The following is a 23030-nucleotide window of genomic DNA, read 5'->3' as shown; positions in this document are numbered from 1 at the left end:
ACTGAGTGAGAGGGCTGCAGTGTAATCACTGGGGGCACATGTGCACCTTCAATTCATGTCCACTTAAAGTGTTTGTTTTTGCCACTGACAGGCTCAGATTTTTATAAGTATCTGGGAACATTATGACAGATTATAACAGAGGCAGACCTTTTTGTCAGAATAAAGGGGTTTTCACATATAGTCCTTTTTTTTTTAGAAAACTGAACTCAGTCCTCTTAAAGTGGACCAAAAAGTGGACCAACAGAAAAGGGACTCAGTTCTCTTTCTGTTCACACTATATGTAATGTATATTGATATTGTTTTTTTGTTGTTACTTTGACATGACACTGCAGTGCAGTTATGAAGCCCTTCGCTTTCAGATGAACTTAAAATGGGAGGAAACCTCAGTGTTTCTGTGCTGTAGACTGTTGCCGTTTGCTGCATTCTACATTCCACATCTGAAGATGTGCAGTATCTTCTGTGGACCAAACTACCTGCGTCCTTGAAAGTGTTACAGGCCAACGTGGTTGCTTTTTATTTTTTTATTTTTTTCCCAAGCCTCCCAGTGCAACAGCATGTGATCTGGAGGGTTCAATGCAGTGGCAAAGAGCAAAGTGAACCTGGAGCACTTTGTGTTCACGATGCACAGTGAAGCGAACTGCACTGCGGACTTGGCTCGCTTCAGAGGGGTCTGAGTTCTCTTGGAGTGTTCACATATGTGCAAAAAATGCTGAGGGTGTTTTCACACTTGGTCCTTTTAAGCCCTCTAAACAGACTCAGAGCGGTGACTCAGTATTTTTTGGGCATATGTGGACACTGCAAGAGAACTCCGACCCCTCAGAAGTTAACCAAACTCAGACCCCCTCGGGGGTGGTGCAGTTCACTTCACCTGAGCCTTGTGAACACAAAGTGCTCCAGGTTCACTTTGCTCTTTGCCACTGGATTCAGCCCTCTAGATTGCATGCTGTTGCATTGGGACGCCTGAAAAAATAGACAAAACCACATCGCCCTGTAACGCTTGCAAGGACGCAGGACGAGGAGTAGTTTGGTCCACAGAGGATACTGCACATTTCCAGATGTGGAATGTAGAATACATCAATTGGCAACAGTTTACAGCACACAGAAAGTGAGGGGCTTCATAACCACACTGCAGTGCTACATCAAAGTAAAAACAAAACTATGTCAATATCTTTTATACATATAGGCTATAGTTTGAACAGAGAGAGGACTGAAGCCCCGTCAGAGCTGAAGTTGACCAGAAAGAGAACTGAATCCTCTTTCAAATGAACTGACAATGTGAACACAAAAAGAACTGAGTCCCTTTTCTGTTGGTCCACTTTTTCGTCCGCTTTAAAAGGATTGAGTTCAGCTCATTTAAAAAGGACTAAATGTGAAAACACCCTGAGATCCTTTTTATTGAACCAGAAACAGCCCTGAAATCATCTATCACCAAACCTACCAGATTCCATTAAAAAAACAACTAATTCTGTCATAGTAAAACAAACTTTGTTCAAAATTGACAGAAACAAAATAAAACTCATAAAAGTCATCTTGGTTCGTCTTTCCACTGCTCCAACAAATATCAACTCTGGTTTGCTTTAAATAAGTCCTTAATTCACCCAGTTGGATGTGAAAATATGCTGGATTCATACATGCTAAAATTGCACTTCATTAGAATGGAATCTGGTTGGTTTGGCAATAGCAATTTCGGGCCTGTTGCTAAAGGATCTTACGCTTTAACAAACAGGTCTATCTCTGTAGGGATGTTTCAATAATATCAGACACATAAAATAATAATCTGAGCCTGTAGTGGCAAAAACAAGCACTTTTAGTGGACATTCAATGATGGTGCATACTTCCCATGTTGTGATTACAATGCAACCTGACCTTACAATGCTGATGACCCTGTTGTGTAATACTGGTCCTGGAAAATAGGGTCCAAGTTGAAAAAATACTGAAGTCCCCCTTTAAGTAAAACCATAGTCTAAAATACACTGTTAAAAGTAAAAGTCCAGCACTGAAAATGCTAGGCTACTTAAAGGTACAGGAGTATTTTTAATGCAATGTGCTTGCCCTGAAATATTAAAAGTAAAAGTGTTCATTGCATGTTTTAAAGGCTTATTTTGTACACCTACAAGCCGTTCACCAAACCATGCAGGGTCTGTTTTACATACACAATACTGGGCATTCCTATAAGCAGAACGCAATCAATAACCCAGTGTTTGTTAAGTCCAATAACCCTGTGGAGACTGAACTTCTCCATGTGGCTGATGCTGCCCCCTGATGGCTGCTTCATATTCTGCAGTCAGGGTGGTGAAGGCTTAGTAGTGAAGATGCAGCAGTGGTGGAAAGCAAAGTACATTTACTCAAGTATAAGTACAATTTTGGGGTACTTGTGCATGAGTATTCTCACATGATACTATTCAGTACTTAGATGTAGATGGAAAGAGTATACTTTCAGTAAACTACAGTCATCTGCCATCTGGTGTTACATTGCAAATTCACACTTAACATGTTGATTGCGACATTAGCTACATTATAATGCTGCTTAAGAGTTGATGCATCAATAATAGTCCAATAATAAGCTTAACATATATGCAACACTTAAATGTGTAATTTGCACTGAGAGATTTTTTCGATACTTCCAAATTTTGCTGATTGTAGGCTACTTTTAGTTAAGTGGAATTTTGCAGAACTTGTTATGGAGTATTTTTACACTGTGGTATTACTACATTTTCTTAAGCAAGAGTCTCAGTACTTCCTCTGTCCATGGGATCCAGGGGCCTCCTGAGGTCTTTTCCTTTCCCTAACCGCTAGATGAGGAATAATTTAATATAAAAGTATTACAAATAGAGAGCACAAGTTGGACATTATTGCTCTCGCACTTATTTGTGTAACTGTAGCTCCCCCTTTTATCCGCTGTTGATTAATGGCCTGATGTTTGTGTACTTTGAGAGCCCTTGGGATAGCTATTGCATCATAAATTTAAATATTTTTCGTCACATTTTGTATTGTTCTTAATAGAGATTAGAGGTGGGAAATTGTCCGAGTGCCACCATTTAACTGTCACCTGCATGTCACGCTGTGCTCTGTAATTTCCTTATATTTTGCAGCTTTGACACATTTCAACGGACACCCGCCCCATCCTGAAATACAAACAGATATAACAACCAATAGGAGCACGAGTTTGCAGTAGCAGGCACCGCCTTTACGTGACGGACGTGCACTTGAGCCAATCAGAAGCCTCGATGTCGCGCCTCCCAACCGGAGACGGATTTCCGAACCAGTGTAGCAAAATAGCCTGTACTTTGTTTACGTCCCGTTGGTTAGCTGACAGCTGTTGTAGCGCTTCACCCACACAAACAACCACGTCTGCGTGTCTCTGGCGGTTACCTGGAGCTTCGCAATCTTTAAGCCGACTACTCTGGATGTCGTGGATGGGATGTTTTGTTGAATGACGGGGAGCCGCTAGATGCCGACAGGAGGATGAACTCCATCACCGGTCGGGTTCTCGCCATCCCCGCCGCCTCTGTCACCAACTCTGGAGCTTCATCCTCTCGAGCCTTACATGTAGAGCTCACGTCCCAGCAGGTAAATGCAAACCCGGCTGAGCTCATCTTAACGTGAACTGCTTTGAAATGACACAGGAAAACTTGTACTGGGCCGCCTCAGTGTGTTATACACTAGTTTGGAACGGCAGTTACAACTGCTGCCTGGAGAGACACGGCAGGCCTGTCAGGCTAGCTAGTTAGCTAGCACCTGCTAGCTTACAGTTAGCTAGCTTACTGGAAATTAAAGGAGCTGCTGTGACACCCCAGACACACCAACACCAGTTAGGCTGGTTTTAGGCAATTTTGAGCCCAGACTTTGCAGTGTGTTGCTCTTTTATAAGGGTATTTATAATTTTACACGTTTAAATGTTCTCGAAGCTAGCATGCTTCTGCTAATGGCAACTTAACTTGGCGTTATGTCAGCACGCAGGTGACAGCTCAGTTAAAGGGGAACAGTAGCATATGTCATCAGTGGGATGAGGTATTGTCTCATGCAGTCACTTTATTAGGGTTTGCAACATGTCTAGACCATGAACTACTTTCATTTTCGCTCCTTTTAAAGCCTCTAAAGTAATCTAGCCACTCATTCATTCATATATCCATTCATTCATGTATATGTAAACGACATGTAACAAGTTTACAGTTATTAATTAGGGCTACCGACCTTCTACTGTAAAATCGACCCCGTACAGACACATTATCATCCCTGACATTGTGAGCTTTAGTTAGATATTGGTTAAGCTATCCACTCTAATGGATATCTTCATGAGGCTGAGAATCACATGGATATTGTGCAGCTCATAGAGCCAAAACCTGATCTGTACACAACATACAATGAGTCAATCATTTACCTACTAATGCAGCTCGGACCTGTTACATCTACAAACCTACATCAAACTGATTCAGTCCACATCAGGAGTCCAAGTAGGGCCTGTCTACAGTAGACAACCGTAGCAGGGTGTTGCTTCAGAGTCACAGTAGAGGTGTGAATATAAGTTGTAGATGAGCATTTAGAGAATGTGGTTAGTGTGGGTGTCAAACTGTGTCAGCAGATCAGTTCAGAGAGAGTAAGGAGAGTTTCTGCTGTTATTCATAGTAAATAGACTACTTATATTTTTCTAGGGTAATGCTCAAATACTTGAGACCAAACTGTTAAAGTGTTAGGGCTACAAATAACAAACGCTCAACAAAATACAGAATTAAAAGTTGAAGACATGACACTTACTGAATGTTCGCATAGCAAATGTTAACCCGAATCCTATTTTTCTTTTATTTCAATAGTATGATTACTATGTATAAGAATATATCCTAATTAAATCTAAATGTCATGCTTATATATGGCCCAGTTCTATTTGCTGTAGTGTTCATAAATCTGAGGTAAACTTTCTTAATTTCACAAGTGTTGGTATTGAGCTCGCTCAGGAGAAATTGTAAGTAGGGCTGTGTATACGTACGATACATATCATGATACAGGGTTTACGATTCAATATATTGCTGTATATTGCCTTACAGTAAGCAAGGCGATGTATATTGCAATTTTAAAATCTACTTTTAATAGATACCGGAGCACCCTTTACGACTCACACAACACATTAAAAGCATAAGTATTAATTGAAATTTTATAGTGTTTCCGAGAAGTGATACAATATTACAAAAAATAGGCCTAATATCACGATACCCAAGTGTATTGATATTTTTGTACACCCCTAATTGTAAGTGTAATTTAAAATGAATGTATGAAGCGATTTATTCCTTTTATTACTTTGTGTTCATGTTTTTTGTGTCTAAAAGTGTTTTCAGATTTTAAAACGTGTACTTCAATATACAGTTGATTGTGCAAAGTAAAAAGGAACATATTTGTCTGTTATTTTATTCCCTAACGACACGTTTATGGCCCAGTTGATGGTGTTGAAGGTGCAGGAAATGTGATATTTAAATACTGAATAAAAAAGTCAGGATTATTAGGGAAGCCAGCCATGATTAGGTACCCCTAGCTCTTAGCAATAATGGAGAGATTCACTCAATTTCGCAACTACTACTACTATTTTTGTGATATCCTATTGAAGGTATCTATAACCGAAAAGACCATGTAGATTAAAGTTCTTTATTACTATGTGTTTGCTGAAGGCAGCCCTGAACTTGTGACATCCAGAGCTGCACAAAGCCTGCAGGGTTAGTTATCATGTATGCTGTTTGTACTGTTTGTTAGGCAAATTTGACAGTAAGACTTTTTCTAGCTGTTGGATTGGCTCGACTGCGCACGTAATTCAAGACTATACATGCTCATAACAACATAATGCACTCACTTTCCAGTTAAACTTGTACAGCTCCCTGAAACAGTGATGTATCAATGAGGGTGGAGTAAATGTTAGGAACACCTACCCAAAGCACCACAAACTATAGCCTGCAGGCTGCAGACCATAAAGCTGAATAAACACCTCTCTAAAATAGTTTCAACAAAGACTGATCACCAGTTTGTAAAGAAAATGGATGCCTGTATGTTCATGTATTACAGATGTTCAGCTGAGGCCTTGTGACCAGCTAATCATTTTGTCACAGCAGTCACTGCCACATACCACCTCTGGACGTTTTGATCACATTATAACACTTGATGAACTAATGATGATCCTATCTTTGATCTTTGATTGTGTCAAGCTCGTGGTCTTTAATGAGGGCTCTGATGTTAGTGTGGTTTTATTGTAGAGAGCTCAACACACATGAGTAGTTTCATACTTCACAATTGTACTCACAACCGTTTGTCTCTGCCTGTGGTCCACATTAGCCCATTCAGAAATGTGCACTCACATTTTTATGAAGAAGGGGGGTTAAAAGTCTCTTGTAGAACAATCAGTGTTTTTGTGTGTGAGGCCCTTAATCTTATAGGGAATCCCATGACTTAGATTTAGTCTCAGTTTGGCTGCAGGAGAGAGGCCGGGCCTGCCGGTCAAGAGAGAAGTTGTGCTGTGGTGACGTGTTTGCCTGAAGCGGGAACTTGCCAAATGGCATCTCTGTGCCAAGCCTTTACTTGTCTTAACTATGCATCACTGGTATGCGAGCGTTAAGATAAACTGATATACTGACTTGTTTATAAATGATGTTTTTTTTTCTCCTCTAGTTGGCTTGTTGCGATTTGTGGATTTTGTGATAAATTATTTTGCTGATACACTTCTCATGTGACTGTCATGACTAACCATGCCTGCAGAGTTAACTGGGTAGTTCAATTGTGCCATGAAGACACCATGCCTTGGTTATCTGGACAGCCAACACTTAGGCTATCACAGCCGGAGGGGCCTCTGTGCACGAGAAACAACTGCTATTTTAGGCTGATTATATATAGACCGTACAATGTGGTGCTTAATTGACCTCTGTGGGCATCTCTTTCCCCTTGTCCTGTGAGGGTTTTGTGTCTACAGAACAGCCTAGATAGTATTTGCCGACGACCGTCACGTGATCAGAGTGAAACCGAATACAACAGGCCTGATATCTGTTATTTGTTCTCACTCTGTCCTCACTCTCCCTCCATCTCTTTCTGTTTTTCTCCCTGCCAAACAGAGGCGATTGCGTCATCTCCGGAGCATCGCGGCCAGAAACATTGTCAACAAGAATGGTTCCCCACTGCTGGACACTTACTTCACCCTCCACCTCTGTATAGGAGACCGCATATCTAGAGGTCAGTGTTAACACCCCTCCCACACACACACACACCTTCCACCCTGTTACTCCAGCTGACAGTGAGTAACATTGGTTGATCTGTTCTCAGCAAGCTCACATGTAGTGCATGTAAAGTTTTACTATGCAAATTATAATTCTCTGCATCATGTGCTACTTTCCACCCCATGTGAAGTAATGTTACTACTACAGCTAAGGTGGTCATGACAATGATGACAATCCAAATTGCCTTAATTGTCATTATATTGTTTGTGATGCTTCAGTTAATCAGTGAGCAGCTCAAGCCAAATCATAATTGTCTCTGTCAGGAAAGATCCTATATTATTACAATGATTTTGGACACAAAATTCATCTCTTTGGGCTCATTATTTCATCAGTTTTCACTTTACGGAGCTGCGGCATTGACATTGAACCAGTACAGGCATGGGCTGGTGCGACTGTGGCTTATTGGCCGTTCGATCCCCAGTCCTCCAGTCTGCATGTCGATGTATCCTTGGGCAAGATACTGAACCCAAATTGCTTCGATGGTTGTTCCATCAGTGTGTGAATGTGTGTGTGTGAATGGGTGAATGTGACATGTAGTGTTAAAGCGCTTTGAGTGGTCGGAAGACTAGAAAAGCACCAAACAAGTGCGGTCCACTTACCATTTACGTTTGGTTTCTGTGAGAGTACTTAGGGGTGATCCAGTCAGGTGCTTTTTTTAAATGCACGGCTGCCAACTCTGAATCAGGACATGCCCATAATCCAATGAAGTCATCGTGGTGTCCTCGCTGCATGTTGAACAGCTTCAGGAGTTTACTCTAGATGACATAATCACTTGAGAAACTGGTTCAAATTCACAAATGAGACCTGACCTCAGAGTATATCCAGCCCAGTTGTTTTTGCATGAGTTTTCTATCTTCTGTTAATCAGCATTCTTGTATGTCTTTTTAGATTTTTACAAGAGTGAAGTCATACGAGACTCGCTGGTGAGTATACTTACTTAAACCTTAAACTGTGAATGTCTGCCTCCTAGAGTAGGACCAGGGTGTTGTCATCACCTGCAGCTCTGCTGTTGCAGTGTGTGTTAGTACACAGGTCTCTATGTGCAGTGTCACAATGAAGGCTGACATTCATACCTGCTACCTTTCTGCCAGTCACACATTTAGCCACTCTGGACTTGTTTCACTATAACCTGACCAATAGTCATCACTTAGGCCCATTAGTCGACTAGTCGCCCGCATGTTTATGATATTAATTTAATCATTAAATGATATATTTTGGTGGTTTAAGGTGTGAGAAAGAATAGTATCAGTAACATTGTTAACACTGTGCTACATTACAGAGAAATACAAAACCGTACTAATGAACCTTCATTAATATAGGCCTATATTTTATCTACAAGTGCACGTCACACACTGAGCGAGCCGCCTGTTAATGACGCTGTGGGCTAATGGGCATGTAGCTACTTCCATGTTTCAGATGATACGTCATGTTTGTAGTCGACCAATGAAGATGAGTTTACATATCACCTTGGGTTCGTCCTTCACCTTCTCAAAATGATCCCACACTTTGGATTTCCTGCCCGACATGTTATTAACTAGCCTGTGGAATAACCACAGGTACCAGCCCTGGAAATTAACCTGACTCCTGTCTGACTGCTGAGCGTGGCCACTTCCTGTGTCTGTCCTTTCAAATTAAAGTTTTGATTTATTTTGACAAGGCGCACTCCTAATAGAGTTCCATGTTTTTTTTGTCTGCGACTTAGCGACCAATGAAATCTTGCCGACTAATGAGCTTTCTGGTCACAAATGTTTGGTCGACTATTAGTGGGCAGCCCTAGTGAAGTCACTGTCTGTTGCTGAATGAGGTAACACAATGGTGATTGAATCTATGGCCGATTGACGAAAGCTCCTGCATTTGCAGTGTTACGAACTGGATGTAGAGGGTGACGTATGTGGAATAAGTGCTGTTTAAGTTACTGCTAATGCAAACTGAGCATTTCCTACTAATGCAGCTTCACATTAAAAGCATTTAATTGGCGAAACTTAAGTTGAATTTAATTATGACATAGTCACAGGAAATATAATCGTTTTCAGTGAGCTCAGCACTTACTGTTATTGTTAACCAAAAATGCGTCTACATAACAAGAACAGTCATTTTTCCATTTATTTATTTTCAACATTTTTGGTAGAGGATGGGTTTTATTATTGCACGTAGCAATGGAACAAGAAGGAGAAGCTATAGTGAGCTGTTAGATGAAGAGCTGCAGGCGACAGGCTGCGCACCTCAAACTTAGTATAGTGACCAGTGTGCCCTGCTGTCTGCAGACTCATGCTGTGTGCAGTGTAAAATCTGATCACAGTTGCTCACAGTATGATAGAAAAAGGCTAATTATTGCCTGAGGTCTTATTAAAATGAAAACAGTTTGGTTTGCTGCCACCACAACTCTGTGACCTGTAGTATTAAAAAGCATTAGCTGTTGCCTCCAATTATACAGGCGTCTCCAAGTCAACCAGGACTGAAATCTGTTTTTCAAACATCAGAGTACAGTAGCATGCTTAAAAAATGCTTCATTGAGTAAAATGTCAGTCTTGCATCAACATGAATTGAATATGATACGTGCCGTTCCCCTATGCAACTCTCCCTCTCTTGGGCTGTAAGCATCAGTGAGTTGTGTAAATGACCCGTGCTTCTTTGGCTGTTCCAGCTCTTATTTGCGAGGCAGATGCAGCTCTGCACGAAGCTATAGAAGCAGCCAAGGAGAGCAAGCCATTACTGTCAGGCTCGCTGCCGAGTCATGAGCTGACCTAAGCTGCTTTCCAGGCATACCGTTCACTACCCTCGGCAGACAGAGTGTATAATGCGCTGCAGGAGTCATGACTCCTGTCATCTCTCAGCCCGACTTCCCTCTGTTGAATTTAACATCGTTGCTGACATTCGTTCTCTAGTATCCTGTCTACTTCCGTCATCATTTGTCCAGTGTTTCCTGTTGGTCTTCCTGTGTTCATTGTAACTGCTATGCCCCTTTGCTTCCTCTACTGACTCTCACTAGTTCTGTTTTTTTACCTCCCCCCCCCCATACCCTGTGGATTGTACTTCTGCTTTTGCCATTCCTCTCCTGCCTGTCCTTGAAAGTGACCCCGAGAGCAAGAGATTTTCTCTCAGATGGAGGGAAATGGTACATAATTGAATGATGTAAATGGCTTCAGTGCGTTGTAGAACCAGCTCTCAGTGCTGTCAGTCTGGAAGTTCAAGGACAAAGAGCAAACTGTAGTAGAGATCAGACTTAAAGGTTAATGTAGAACAGGATGATTCAATTACTTTACAGTGTATAGGGATAACATTATGACATTGAATTTGACAGAGGTACCATGCATTTTTTTACTACAGATTTTAATCCAAACTCTTTTGCTTGCACAAGACATGAATGTTTTATTACTAAACTGAATAAATAATTTGTTGATTAGCTGTTACCTCAAGTGTTAATGTACTCTTACGACACTGATTATCCTCACCAAGTGACTACAAATCCTCACGTGCATGTGTGTGTTTGTCAGAATCCAACTTGGCGGAGTCTGGACTTTGGCATGCTGCCGGACCTTCTGGACACCTCAGTGTCTTGCTTCGTGGTGAGGATCTGGGGAGGACAGGAGGAGCAGTACCAGCTCCTTATAGAATGGAAGGTCAACCTGGATGGCCTCAGATACACAGGACAGCAGGTCAGCAACCATGCACATAATAATTATAGAAAACTTCATGTGTCACAATGATCCCAGTGTGGTAGGGACTGCGTGCAGGCTACAAAGGGATATATACAGTGAGTGCAAACCTGTGAATACAGATTTAATTTGCAAACACAATGTAAAAGGCACATGTAGTATCTGATGAAAACTGAAGTGTTTTACTATCTAAAAAAAACTATCTTAAAGGAGAAGTGTGCAGAATTTAGTGGCATCTACTGGGGAGGATTGCGCATTGCAACCAGTTTAAACTTTTCCCATGTTCCAGGCATGAACTCCTGGTTAGGGTTCCTTTGATGTTCACTGTATAGGAGGTTTTTAGCTGAATTCGCCGCAGAGGTCATTTCCTCTCCAAAACAAACGGACCTGGTGATTTAAACAAAGCAAAAGCAATGTCACATTAAGAATAGGTGTTTTCCCAATGCTGTTCAGCTCATCATGGATGGGCTGCAAACTACTGTAGCTGGCGCGAAAATGTGAAACACGCGAATAGCTCTATCTAGAGCCAGTGTTTAGTTTGTCCATTCTTGGTGTATTCTAGCAACACGGCGGCCTTTGTGGACAAGAACCATCCCCCTATGTAGATTCACAGCTCATTTTAAGGTAACTTAAACATTCTGATTCTTATTTTTAGTTGATTACACACTAAAGAAAACATACTTATAATATTATATTCTATTTCTGCTAACATATCCCTCTAAATTCTACACACTGGACTTTTAAATGAGGCGTTTTCGGTCATTTACAGGCATTTTACCGTATTTTTCCGAATTGAAATTCATCAAAAATGCGCCAAAGCAATAGTAGTTTTTGCCTCAAAATCAAACATGGCGCATAAAAAGAACATCTGTGCAGGTTCATCAGAGCATCGGGACATTATTCATGTTTATCTCTAAATTTTAATCATTGTTGCATTTTGGAACAATAGCAGGGTTAAAGATAAACTGTTGCACTACTGCTCGCCAGGGTAATGATGTTAAAATGAGAAAAAAACGTTTGCAAACACACATTGCATTGATTCAGTGATCCTAGCAGGAATGAAACGGATACCAGTTTCGCAATAAACCACAATAAAATTCCGGACGGTTAGTATTACCATTTCAAATTTGATTTATTATTGAAACAGTGTTTTGTTAAACTCAGGGTAAATACTGTCCAGCATCAACCAAAGTTAGTCTCCAAGACGCAGGTGCAGCGTGCAACCTTTTTACTTGCTGACAGCAGGATCTTTAGTAGATAGATATCATCTTTACTTAGTCCATCAGGGATATGTCCGAGAAAAAGGGATGTGAATGTTGGACTAATACTAAAATTTGAAGTTTTTGTAATTATTGCTGCTACTGCCTTCCAGAAAGTCTGAATAAAAAAAAAAATATATCCAATAATTATTGGCATGGTCAACCATGATTTCTCCACATGCAGGCTATCTCTATTTTGAGATATTTTCTGCACATTTGAACAATAATGTGATAATACTGGTCACCATAATTGTGAAGTTAGATTTTCGTACTGTTTCATCTCTAACACTTAGTAACAAGCACTGAAACTTGTGCTAATGTGAGGTGACTGTTATGTGAGGACTGAACAAGTGCCAAGTCATATTGGCAGTTTTGCACACTGAAACTATTTGGTAAAAATGACCCAAAGCAACCGCAAAACACAGTAAAAGAACTCAATGTTATTGTCATTCTTTCACAGTGGGACTCCTTTTAAAGGTCGTAAACAGATAGCGCAGCCTCATGCACAGCCAGATGCCCGCTGTCCTTTGTTCTCTGCATGTCAGTTCCCACAATAAGCCTCTCTTGCCTCTCTCTATCCACAGATTCGATCCAGGAATCCGAATGAGATAATATTTGGATTGAATGATGGCTACTATGCAGCTGACTTTGATCATAAGGTAAAAAAAAAGAAGCCTTTTGTCAATTCTGTCCAGAGCTTATGAATCATAATGGAATACCCAGTCCTGTCTCATTAGCGTTATTTGGACGCTGTTTGGCATCAGCACTGAAACACTCACATGTGGCTGTTTGCAGGATCAGTCGGAGCGGAAGAAAAAGCTTCAGGTCGACCAGAGTTCAGTCAGGAACTCCTACAGTGTTTTCTCTTTGCTCAGGTAGGACTCATGCCATGAGGCAGTATTACATCATATCATCACATCAGTAGGACTCCACTTTAATCGAATGTATTGCATTATTGCCATGCAGCAACCTTTTCTTTCATGTGCAGTGGATTTCAACTGCTGACGATATTTACTGTAACACACAAAAAGTATCCCCCTTTTTTTTGCATAGTTGGTGATGTGACTAGACTTCTATTGTGTGTTCCATATTTGTTCTTGGCATTAGTATTCCAGCAGGTGGTGCTATAGGAAAGCTGACAGTTTGACCTGTTATCTGGGCAGCTCTTCTGGGGCCTCATTACAGAGAAATATCGAAACTGCTTTTCCATTTTAAGTTTCAAGGATAGAAATGATCCCATCTGTCCATTGCAAAATTTCTTGAACTGATGGTTGAGTCCTATTCTATCACAGACCTCCTGTCAACAACTATAACTGTAAATTTGATTCTTTAGTTGGCACTCAACCTGTCCTGCCTGTATCTATGTTTAGAAGGTTTTAGCTGTGAGGAATCAGAGGCACCAATCAAAACTTAAAAATAATATGATCAATAATTTCTATAAATTCAAAATGAATCGTCTTAGCAGTAGATAAACACCCATTAATACATGGTCGGGGAAATTTAAAGTGCAGTCATACAGCTTAAGTAGCCTTTCAGTCATTATATTTCAATGTTTTTGTTGTTCCCCATCTTCAGCGCTGCTGCTACCAAGTTAGGATGATTCTGTTACAGCTTAATTCCTATCTTAAGATAAGAAAGGATTTCCTCCTAAATGCAGTCAGGAAACATATTTCTGAACTGAGGATATGCCGTCTTTTAAGACCTGGTTGTTAGAAATCCCCAACTTGTTACACATGGAGAGCGTTAGATTTAGTGTTTCCCTCGGCTCTGTAACCTTCCATGAAACATGGCAACCATTCATGTACTATTTATGGAGAATGGCCTAAAGTGTTTGCATGTATGTAAAGATACTTGTTCATAATAGGTTAGACAAACAACATTTGTGTACTCGCACTATATGCATATGTACAGACATCCATTCTGTAGTTGGTGCTGAACGTCTTGCTGGTCATGTGGGTGACTTGTATTTGTGTTGTTTGCGTTAAAATCTGAAAATCTACAAATAGAGTGTTAAAAAAGGAAACATTTGTGTAAGATTAAGATAGGATGTCAGACTCAGGAAGTTTCTGTAATGAGGCCCCTGACCTTCAACTTTATAGACAGTCAAAAAGTCTTTAGTTTACACCAGGGATACTCAACTTACTTTTGCTAAACGACACGATGCTAAGGGCACGATGCCAACAGTTTGGCCTCAATGGTCAAATGGTTAATGGGCCACCCAGCACCCTATTGTGTCGTAAGCTAAGTATCACTGGTCAAGGCTGTATTGTTGGGAATTATTGGACAAATGTATTAACATTTTAAGCTGTCTAGCCCAATGAAAGCACCTGATCATTAGACCAACGACAGACTCTGTTTTGTGATTAGAATTTAAGCTCCGACTGATAAAAATGGTTGCAGTACAACTTCCCACCACAAGAGGGAGACAGAGATTTGCTGAGGAAGTTGCTTGTTAGAGGGGGAACCCTGGTGCAGTACGGTAATTAAGAACTTTAGACGACACAAGGCAGCTCTGGCATCTGTTGACAAACATGGCCTTGTTGTTCCACGTTTATATTTAAATGTGGTAGAATGTAAACACTACCTCCAGCATCACCAGGGCTTCCCCAGAGGGAAACCCTGTGATCATAGTCTTATCACATAACAACATAATTACTCCCAGTTTTCACTAAATAAATGTATATCTGGAAAGTTCGACGTTTCCAAAATAAGATAAGGATCCTGTCATTACGAGGAGTATGAAGGCAACCACCGACATTTTCCTACTATAAGAATTAAATAGGGGGACGTAATTGCGTCACAAGCCTTCGCAGTATCAACGGAAAGGAGTTATGCCAAAGCCCGCTGAACTTAACCAGCGCTCCCTCATCTAGAAGTGGTCATGGTTTATGTTTATAAGAGGGGATACCATTGCCTCCCCAGCAGCTCGCAGGAGAAAAAGCCCAGTTTGAATCATAACTTTTATGACCTCTGCTCTCGCTTCTTTTATTATTGCAGCTTTCTTCCACATCCTCTTCTTCTATCCACACCCAGTGGGACTCTGCGGAGTTTAACACAGTTACATTGATCCCCCTCTTCCCACACACTGGTCTGCCTGCAGCTCCTCACCCCTGTCAGAGTTTTTCCTTGGCTCGGTGCACTCATATGCACATAGTTTATGATTATGTACTGTAGAATGATTCATCAGATACTGTACACTCCAACAGGGATTATCCTCCCACCCCCCATGGTACAAAACCATATACACCACTCAGATTCTGACCTGCTGAGCGCTGCCTTTTTCAAAGTGTATTAACTTTCTGAAGCACTCAGGTGGAGTTTCGCTCCTGGAGCCGTGCTTCGTGCTGAAATCTGTGCTCGTGTTATTGGCTCACCTACATGGTTGCGTGCAGTGATAAATGATTTATAGCAGCCACGTTTGTGTGCCCCAGATGCTGCACCATGCATTGACTTTTTTATCATGTAATCGAGAGAAAAGGAGCGTTTTCTTGTGGTCCTCTAGTTTTTATTGTGCCTCATCCAGAGAATAAAGTCTTTTTTTGATGTATGTCCACAAGGGACATCCACAGTGACAGATATTCTCACCCAACTCTCTCCCACTCCCTCCCTTGGCCTGTGCAAAGCGTCTCTCTCAGTGCAGTGCTTTAATGGAAAAGGATGAGAGCTGCTTTGCTGAGAATGCACTAGTCTTGATTAATGATGGCAATTTGTCAGCAGATTCACAGTCTGCTTTTCAGCCCGGCCTCGGCTGACAACACCCATCGTCTGTGTGAGTAACATGGTGATGTGGGCTCGCAAACACAACACGTCTCAGATGGAGAGATGAAGAGTGAGACTACAGGTCATCAATCAGCAAAGTCTTGTCTCTTCCAGAGAGTCCAGGCTGAGGTAGAAGCTGAGACACATCCTACACAGAGCTGGGCCCCAGGCTGGGTAGAAAGAAAGCCAAGGAGACAGTGACGAAGATGATCCAGCTGCTCATAAAGCTTTTTTTTTTGTAGACACTTAAAGGGAAACTTAGGTATTTTGAAACTGGACCCTATTTTCTCACTAAGAGACTAATGGAGACAACATTTTTTGCGGTAGTCCAGTATTGAGAGAGAGAGTGAAACAGGCTGCAGTGTAATCCCTACGGACAATTGGGCACTGTCAATTTACATCTACTAAAAGTGATTGTTTTTGCCACTGTTGGGCTCAGATTGTTGATGTAAAATTTTTTTATCACTGGTCCGGTCTGTTTCTTAGTAAGTGTAACCATGTCTCGCTTAAGGAGAAGTCTCTGTACTCTTGCATACTTTTCCACATTGTCGAAATTGGCTAAATATTTAGCCATGACATCTTTAAATATGATTCTTTGGACTAAGCTACGCGTTTCCCCTGTTGTTTTTCCTGTAACAATTCAACTCTCATGAGATTTCAGAATGAGATTTCTCCTTAAGTGAGAATTGGTTACAGACGAGCTCAGCGAACATGTGGAAATATATTTCATTTCTCTGTAGGATCCTTTTCATGATGTTGTCGGACACTTACAATAACAATCCGATCCTGTCAGCGGCAAGAACAAACACTTTTAATGGACGGTGCACAATGATATTTCCGTCTGTTTCACCACTTGGGCAGTGGCGGTCTCTCTCAGTACTAGTGGACCAATCTCAAAAATTGTTCTTTCAATCAACTCAAGCAAAAAACTGGGTCCAAGTTGAAAAATACCAAAGTTTCCCTTTAATAAAGGCGCAGACGTGACCTCTAAAGCAGTGGGTCCCAACTGGTCCAGCCTTGGGGTCCAGATTTCTCCTTAGTCATTAGTTTGAGGTCCCACAGTTTAATACATTCAGTGTCATACTTGCGTTTGGTCATGCCGTTGGGCTACTTTCCTGTCCATGTCAAGTAGCTGTCTGTTATTCATTCACTCTACAGCAGAAAACGGCACTTAAAAATAAAAGCCCTATTCCGGAAACTTACTGTGCTTAAAAATGAAGTGGATTTTTTTACCAACTTGACACACTTTTAAGTCATTTGCGGTCATTTAAGAATGGGTTCGCAGCCCGCTTTTGGACCATGACCCACCAATTGGGAACCACTGCTTAAAAGTGTGCTCATCTGTCAGGGAAAGGTATGATGTTTGAGCTTTAAGAGAGGAAGGAAGACCTACTGTCATCACAACCCTGAGCTGCATATTGGACTAGTTGGATGTTAACAAAAAGGAGAGGCAGAAAGAGTGACGGATTGGTTTATTGTTCCATTTTATAATGGTTAGAGGCCATCTTTTTATGGCCTAATACGCTCTTGACTGTCACATTGAAGTAGTGTGTAAGAGGAAGTACTTGAGTGGCCTCTCAGCTCTGACTCACAGCTCTCTGAAAGAGTTATGCACGTAGATGTTAAATCGTGTTTATAGTGACAACAAAACTATTGTAGATGCTTGATGTTGAAGTTTCAGGTTTATGGTAACAGTGGCCCGTGTGCCACATGGTTAGCATCATTCTCAGGGCACAACTTTCACAGTTCAGCACTGTGACATTGCAGATTAAACCTGTCTCAAATTCCTGGAGCCTAAAGGGGAACCCCCCCCCCCCCCCCCCANCTAAAGGGGAACCCCCCCCCCCCCATGATCAGAGCCATATGTTGCCCGTGTTTCCTGATTTGCTTTTGTGTGCCCCGATGCGGAGTATGCGTGTATGTACAGTATGTGTCAACAGAAGCAGTGCACAGTGATGGTGATGCTCTGTGGGGGGTCTCTCATGCCACAGAGGCTGCGGAGGTGATAATGCTACCCCTGCAGGCAGCCCTTGAGGTGTACTCATCTGATGCTGCAGCCGTGGGACGTTGTTGCGGTCCTGAGTTAACGCGGCAGCTGGATCGCCCTCTACAGCTGATCCTTGGGTCTCAACCGGCAGCAACCAGACTACAGAAACGAACTGACTGCCTGAGCTTTAAATCACCCTGGATATATGGATGAGGATGCTCTTGTTTTCATTTCACACCTCTGGAGTGGACCAGAATCAAAGCAACTCCCATACACATAATTTAAGAGGAGGTTTAAGGTTGTTTTTTCAGTTTAGGCAGTTGGCCCGCAACACCCGTCCTAGTATTTGCCAAACTGTCCGCCCTCCAATTTTTTAACACATTTTTTCAATTTGAGATTACATTCTCCGAAGGCTAGGACCTCAGGCGTGTATTTTTTCCAGCTTTCCTGACTTCCATTCTCAGCACCTGCCCAATTCTTCCTTGTTCTCCTATTTTTCTCCCAGTCTTTCCAGCATTACAGCTTCTTTAGTGCTTGCCTAGCAGAGCTGTCTGTTGTTATCTCAGCGTGTTGATGTAGTGTTCATTACTCCCACCTCTAAAATTATGTCCCAATTTACAGCTACTGAGCCTTAGCCTCCCTTTGTATTTTCTGGCTTACCAAACAAAAGACAGTAGGCCTCAACTAATAAAATTTATGTGAGATTTTTGGACATGGAACACAATTTGTAGCTAAGCCTTTTCATTGTGTAGTATTTGGCTTATTCCACCAGGCAGCTTAAGTAACCGTGACTAACAGTTTGAGATTTTCAGTGTAAGACAAAGGCAAGGAGCTTACACTCATGACTGAGGATCCGAACTTCTATAATTATCTGCACAGTGTGTGACCCATTTTTGACCTTTCCGGACCAAAATATCTTTTCCTAAGATCTCTTTGGCTTCCTCGCACCTCTGTTGTCATGTAACATGGCTTATAGCAACTCAGCAAACATCAGCCTGGAGGAATAGAAGAGCATATGCAGACTTGATAAACAAACTCCAGTAATCTTATCATCCCTTCCCTGAAAATGGAGACAATGGTAAAGTGAGGTGAACAACACGTGGTTAAATGTGTTGACATTCTTTGGCAATGAGATACAGGCGGAATTTAGAAGTTTTGTTTGTTGTGATTTTCCCACTGTGTTGCTGTCTGTTTTGTCCGTGGCAAAGGTGTGATAGTGGGGCATTATCCTCAATTTGTTGTCATAAAATGTCTCAGAGCTTGTTTTGATTCGCTTAATTGGCTGCCCTGTTCACTTGAAAAATGGCTGCTGCTGGAAATGAATTCAGAACAGTCATTAGTCCTCGGGCTTGTTTCCTCTGACCCAAGTTTGTTTGACATGTGCACTGGGCACACTTTCATGTGATGAACAGCTGGGGGACTGGTCAGGCCACATGATGTTCAGTACATTTAAAACACTGCTTTGGAAAGGGGAAGCAGCCATTGTACTTTTGTGTTGAGTTTGAGTAGATTTGATTGCTCATTTCAGATAGGAGGCCATTATTACGTGGCTGGTTGGCTATATCCTACCTGTTTCCTCCACTTCTGTCCCTCCTCTTATTTTTCACACTCCAACAGTTTTTGAGTTGAGTCAAAATATTTCTATGGAACAAAAAGCACGTCAGACGGACTTCCAGCTGTCCGTGTGTCTGTCACCCTAATGTTTGAGGTGTGTCCCGCACCGTTGGCACTAGTTGGCCCTTGTTGGCAGCTTACCGGCTGATTCAGCAATCGGTGACGGAGCTGGCGGAGCCCGTTGGCTAGAGAAGTCCCTCTGATTGGCAGTTCAGCTCAGTGCACGAGAAGAGAAATGGAAGTGAGGAAAGTAAACAAAGTCAAGAGGGCATGTGATCAAAACAAATCTGTTATTTTAGGTGAGATATATTTTTCTTTAGCCAGTGAGCTCTTTAACAGTAACGGTTCGTAATTGTTTATATTATTGTTCACTAGCGCATGATAAATATCATTTGTTGTTTCAATATCAGTTCATGTTGTTAATGTGCTAACTGGCTAACTAGCAACTTGAATTTGTCCTGTTGGTCGTTCAGTTTCCCTTTTTGACTGATTAATACAAACTGCCGCCACCTGCTGGTGTGGAGAGTTATTTACTTCAACACAGGACATACATGCTAGTTGACCATTGGCTGTAGTGTTTGCATTGTATTCAAGTCCAACTTTTTGGCTGAGACAAAGGCGAAATGAGGTGATGCGACAGTCTGCCTTCGACACTGGTTCTTTGATGTTGGTTTGAAAGATTGTCTGCAAAGAGGAAAGACCAAAAGATTTGACGCAGTCAGTTAGCCTTATTCGTAGTGATGTGAAATAGCATCTCGATATTCAGACCTCCCTGTTCAACAAACAGTGTTACATAAGGCCTACTCAATGTTCCCCCTTAGTTTTTCTCAGAATAGCAACAGTTTACTCTCTGGTGTCTTCTTTAGATCCCAGGTCTTTCTCTGGCTTATCTTTGTGAGCCAGATGACACATCTGCATTTGCTGATTCCTTTTCAGTCCTGATTGCAAAATTGCTGGACCAGAACACGATGTGTAAACCATGGCAAATATTTATTTCAAGGTAATCAGTAAAGGTAAATGAACAGAAAACAGGAGACTTGGGTCAGAGAGGCTGCCAGGTCTGCTGCCCTTCCAACTGCGCTGAAAGGTCTTTAGAAAAGATGGAAGGTCATCAGTTTCATCCATTGTCATTTACTTGATTACCAGCCAAGACCTTCTCTTGACGTCCCTGGTCCACATTCGTTTTACGTCAAGGATCAGTGTCGCAGCTGATGTGATCCCATCGTACGACGGTCTTTAGTTGTAATTCTTGACATTTACCATTTTTGCTCATTATTTTTACTCTACCTGAAAGCCCGTATTAAAGATTTTGTACAAGATGCCCTCTGTTTATCAGAAATCTGGAAGTTTCAAAAACACAAGTTTCATCTGACACCCCAGCAGGATCTAGTAGCATGGTCAAAGCAGAAAATGTTATTGTTTTTGTGGTGTTTATCGACATCAAGGGTTGAGTGCACATGCTCAGTCAAAACTTCCTGTAGATCGCCTGTGGCAGAGTTGTAAGTCACCTTGAATTCCTTGGACAAGGAAAGTTGTCTTGGCTCATGAGAAGGCGTTCTCTGGACAGTCACACACTGTTAAATCTGATGTCCAAATCTGCCCCAGTGTGGTTGTACGGTGGGAAGCCCTCCGTCCCCTCTTGGTCTAAAGGTTGTGATAGAGCCTGATGGGCAGGTGTTAGGCCACGACTCAGGGAATGATAAGGGGGCAGACATGCGTGAAAAGCAGAGAGGAGATAGCTGTTCTCACCCGGGGGAAAAGACCCTATCAGATTCTGCCATCGCAATCACCTAAACAGATGAAGCTGTCAAAACAGATTTACCCTGATGTTCCAAAGGACTATCTCCAACTGCTATCGCTGTCACCTGAGACAGATTAAAAAATGTGTGCAGAAAACATGCAATGATTTTCCCGTAGGACTCCTCCCCAAAGCTCTGTTTACATCGTCATAGAAACATTTTTTGTTCCCAGTTGGTTGCCAAGAAGAGGCAATAATATCCAGAGTCGACTGTGTGAGGATTTGTAAAATGACCCCACCAAGCTGGAACCCTGTTAGAAAGAGCCTCTTACACTAAATCCACTCAAGAGGCAATTTCTTGAAGACTCAAAGCAAGCGCATACCTAAGAAAAGCCCTATTCACGTCACCCTCATGACCCAAACCACAGGGCTAGGGCTACTAGGAGTGAAAGAAACATGCTATCAAGAAGAGCTATTTACATCTTAATGTTGGCTCCAGATCGTTGACCCGTTCTGTATCCATCATGAAAGAAATGTAATCATTACTGTGCAATCCAGTTCTCATGGCACATGAATGGCATTGGGACATTTAGCAAGAAGTGGATGATCTAACCCCAGTCTGACAGTATGATTTCAAATTGCCAGCTCCCCCTTTTGTCTGTCCTCTGTAACTCATTCCCAACATGTGGGCATGTCGTCCGTAGTTTATTGTTGACGTCCCTTTGGTTGTGTTGCGGGGGCGGTTTGTCTGTCTTTCTATGGGCTCTGGACTTGAAGAAAACATCCTTGGAAGTTAATTGACCCTGCGATTGATGGTCTAAATAATTCGCTGGCTTGTCTTTTGTGTCCTTGAACAGATGGCTTCAGGTCTATCAGACAACGTTTGATCTCATATTGTGGTTAGATTATTAGGAATTACTTATTGATTGATTCAACTTTTGTTGTGGTATTCATGGTTTGTGGTGTTTAAGAATGTGATCAGTCTGGTCAAATGAACTGTAGACTTTTATTATTAGGAATGTTCTCAGTATTGTTTTTGTCCTTTGTATTAATGTCCAAACTTGTCATTAACTTCAACAGTTTATAAGAATCAGCAGTTGGGCTGGAACAATGATGATCAGCGTCAGTAAATCAGAAAAAGACACAAGGAGGGATAACAAACACACTGCACAATGACTCTTCCACATGGGGACAATCATGATTCTTACGATGTCCGCCAAACAGACACAATACAGTAAACATCCAAGTCAAATGAAATGAATTGCTGGTGTAGTCATAACACTGACACAGTCAATTTAATGGCCACTTGGAAATGCATTTTCAACATGCGGTTGTTCTTGTGGTCTAATATGTGGTTACGGACGGTGATCCGGATGGTGACTTTGTCTTCTTCTTCCTCAACTGCAGGCTTCACACAGCCCAGAGAGCCATCAAGCAGACCCAAGTGACAGTCCAGAAGATTGGGAAGGAGATCGAAGAGAAGCTGAGGACGACGGCGACCTGCACAGAACGGGTGAGAGCTGTCACCCATCAGCAGGAAATTTTCGCTCATCAGCAACATGCTTTTAAGTCAGCAGCAGTGTTTAAGCCACTTATTTATTGTTCGTCTAGAGTTGTTGCAGTTTCGTACTTTTAATTTGATATGATTTTTATTCAACACTTTGTGAAGGCAATTGACAGATTTAATTACGTCTAGTTTTAATATTTAGTTAAGTTTTAGTCAACTGTTACAACCCTTGTTTCATTATCTATTATCTTATGTGATGTCAGCAC

At 41.7% G+C, this 23030-nt stretch overlaps 1 protein-coding gene across 1 annotated transcript in view; it reads left to right on the top strand.

The window, feature by feature from the left end:
- Positions 1-3270: 3270 nt before the first annotated feature.
- The window catches only part of uvrag (UV radiation resistance associated gene), a 119526-nt gene continuing 99766 nt past the window's right edge, over positions 3271-23030 (top strand). Inside the window, exons 1-7 of the mRNA XM_050039059.1 lie at positions 3271-3570; positions 7083-7200; positions 8133-8167; positions 10739-10900; positions 12744-12818; positions 12955-13034; positions 22665-22770. Of these exons, the coding sequence (XP_049895016.1) occupies positions 3466-3570; positions 7083-7200; positions 8133-8167; positions 10739-10900; positions 12744-12818; positions 12955-13034; positions 22665-22770 (681 nt within the window). The 5' untranslated portion in view covers positions 3271-3465. The remainder of the gene's footprint in view (positions 3571-7082; positions 7201-8132; positions 8168-10738; positions 10901-12743; positions 12819-12954; positions 13035-22664; positions 22771-23030) is intronic.

Source organism: Epinephelus moara, chromosome 3 (assembly GCF_006386435.1).
Source record: "Epinephelus moara isolate mb chromosome 3, YSFRI_EMoa_1.0, whole genome shotgun sequence".
Taxonomy (NCBI): domain Eukaryota; kingdom Metazoa; phylum Chordata; class Actinopteri; order Perciformes; family Serranidae; genus Epinephelus; species Epinephelus moara.
The sequence above is the reverse complement of the archived record's forward strand: the minus strand, read 5'-3'. Positions and strand labels throughout refer to the sequence as shown.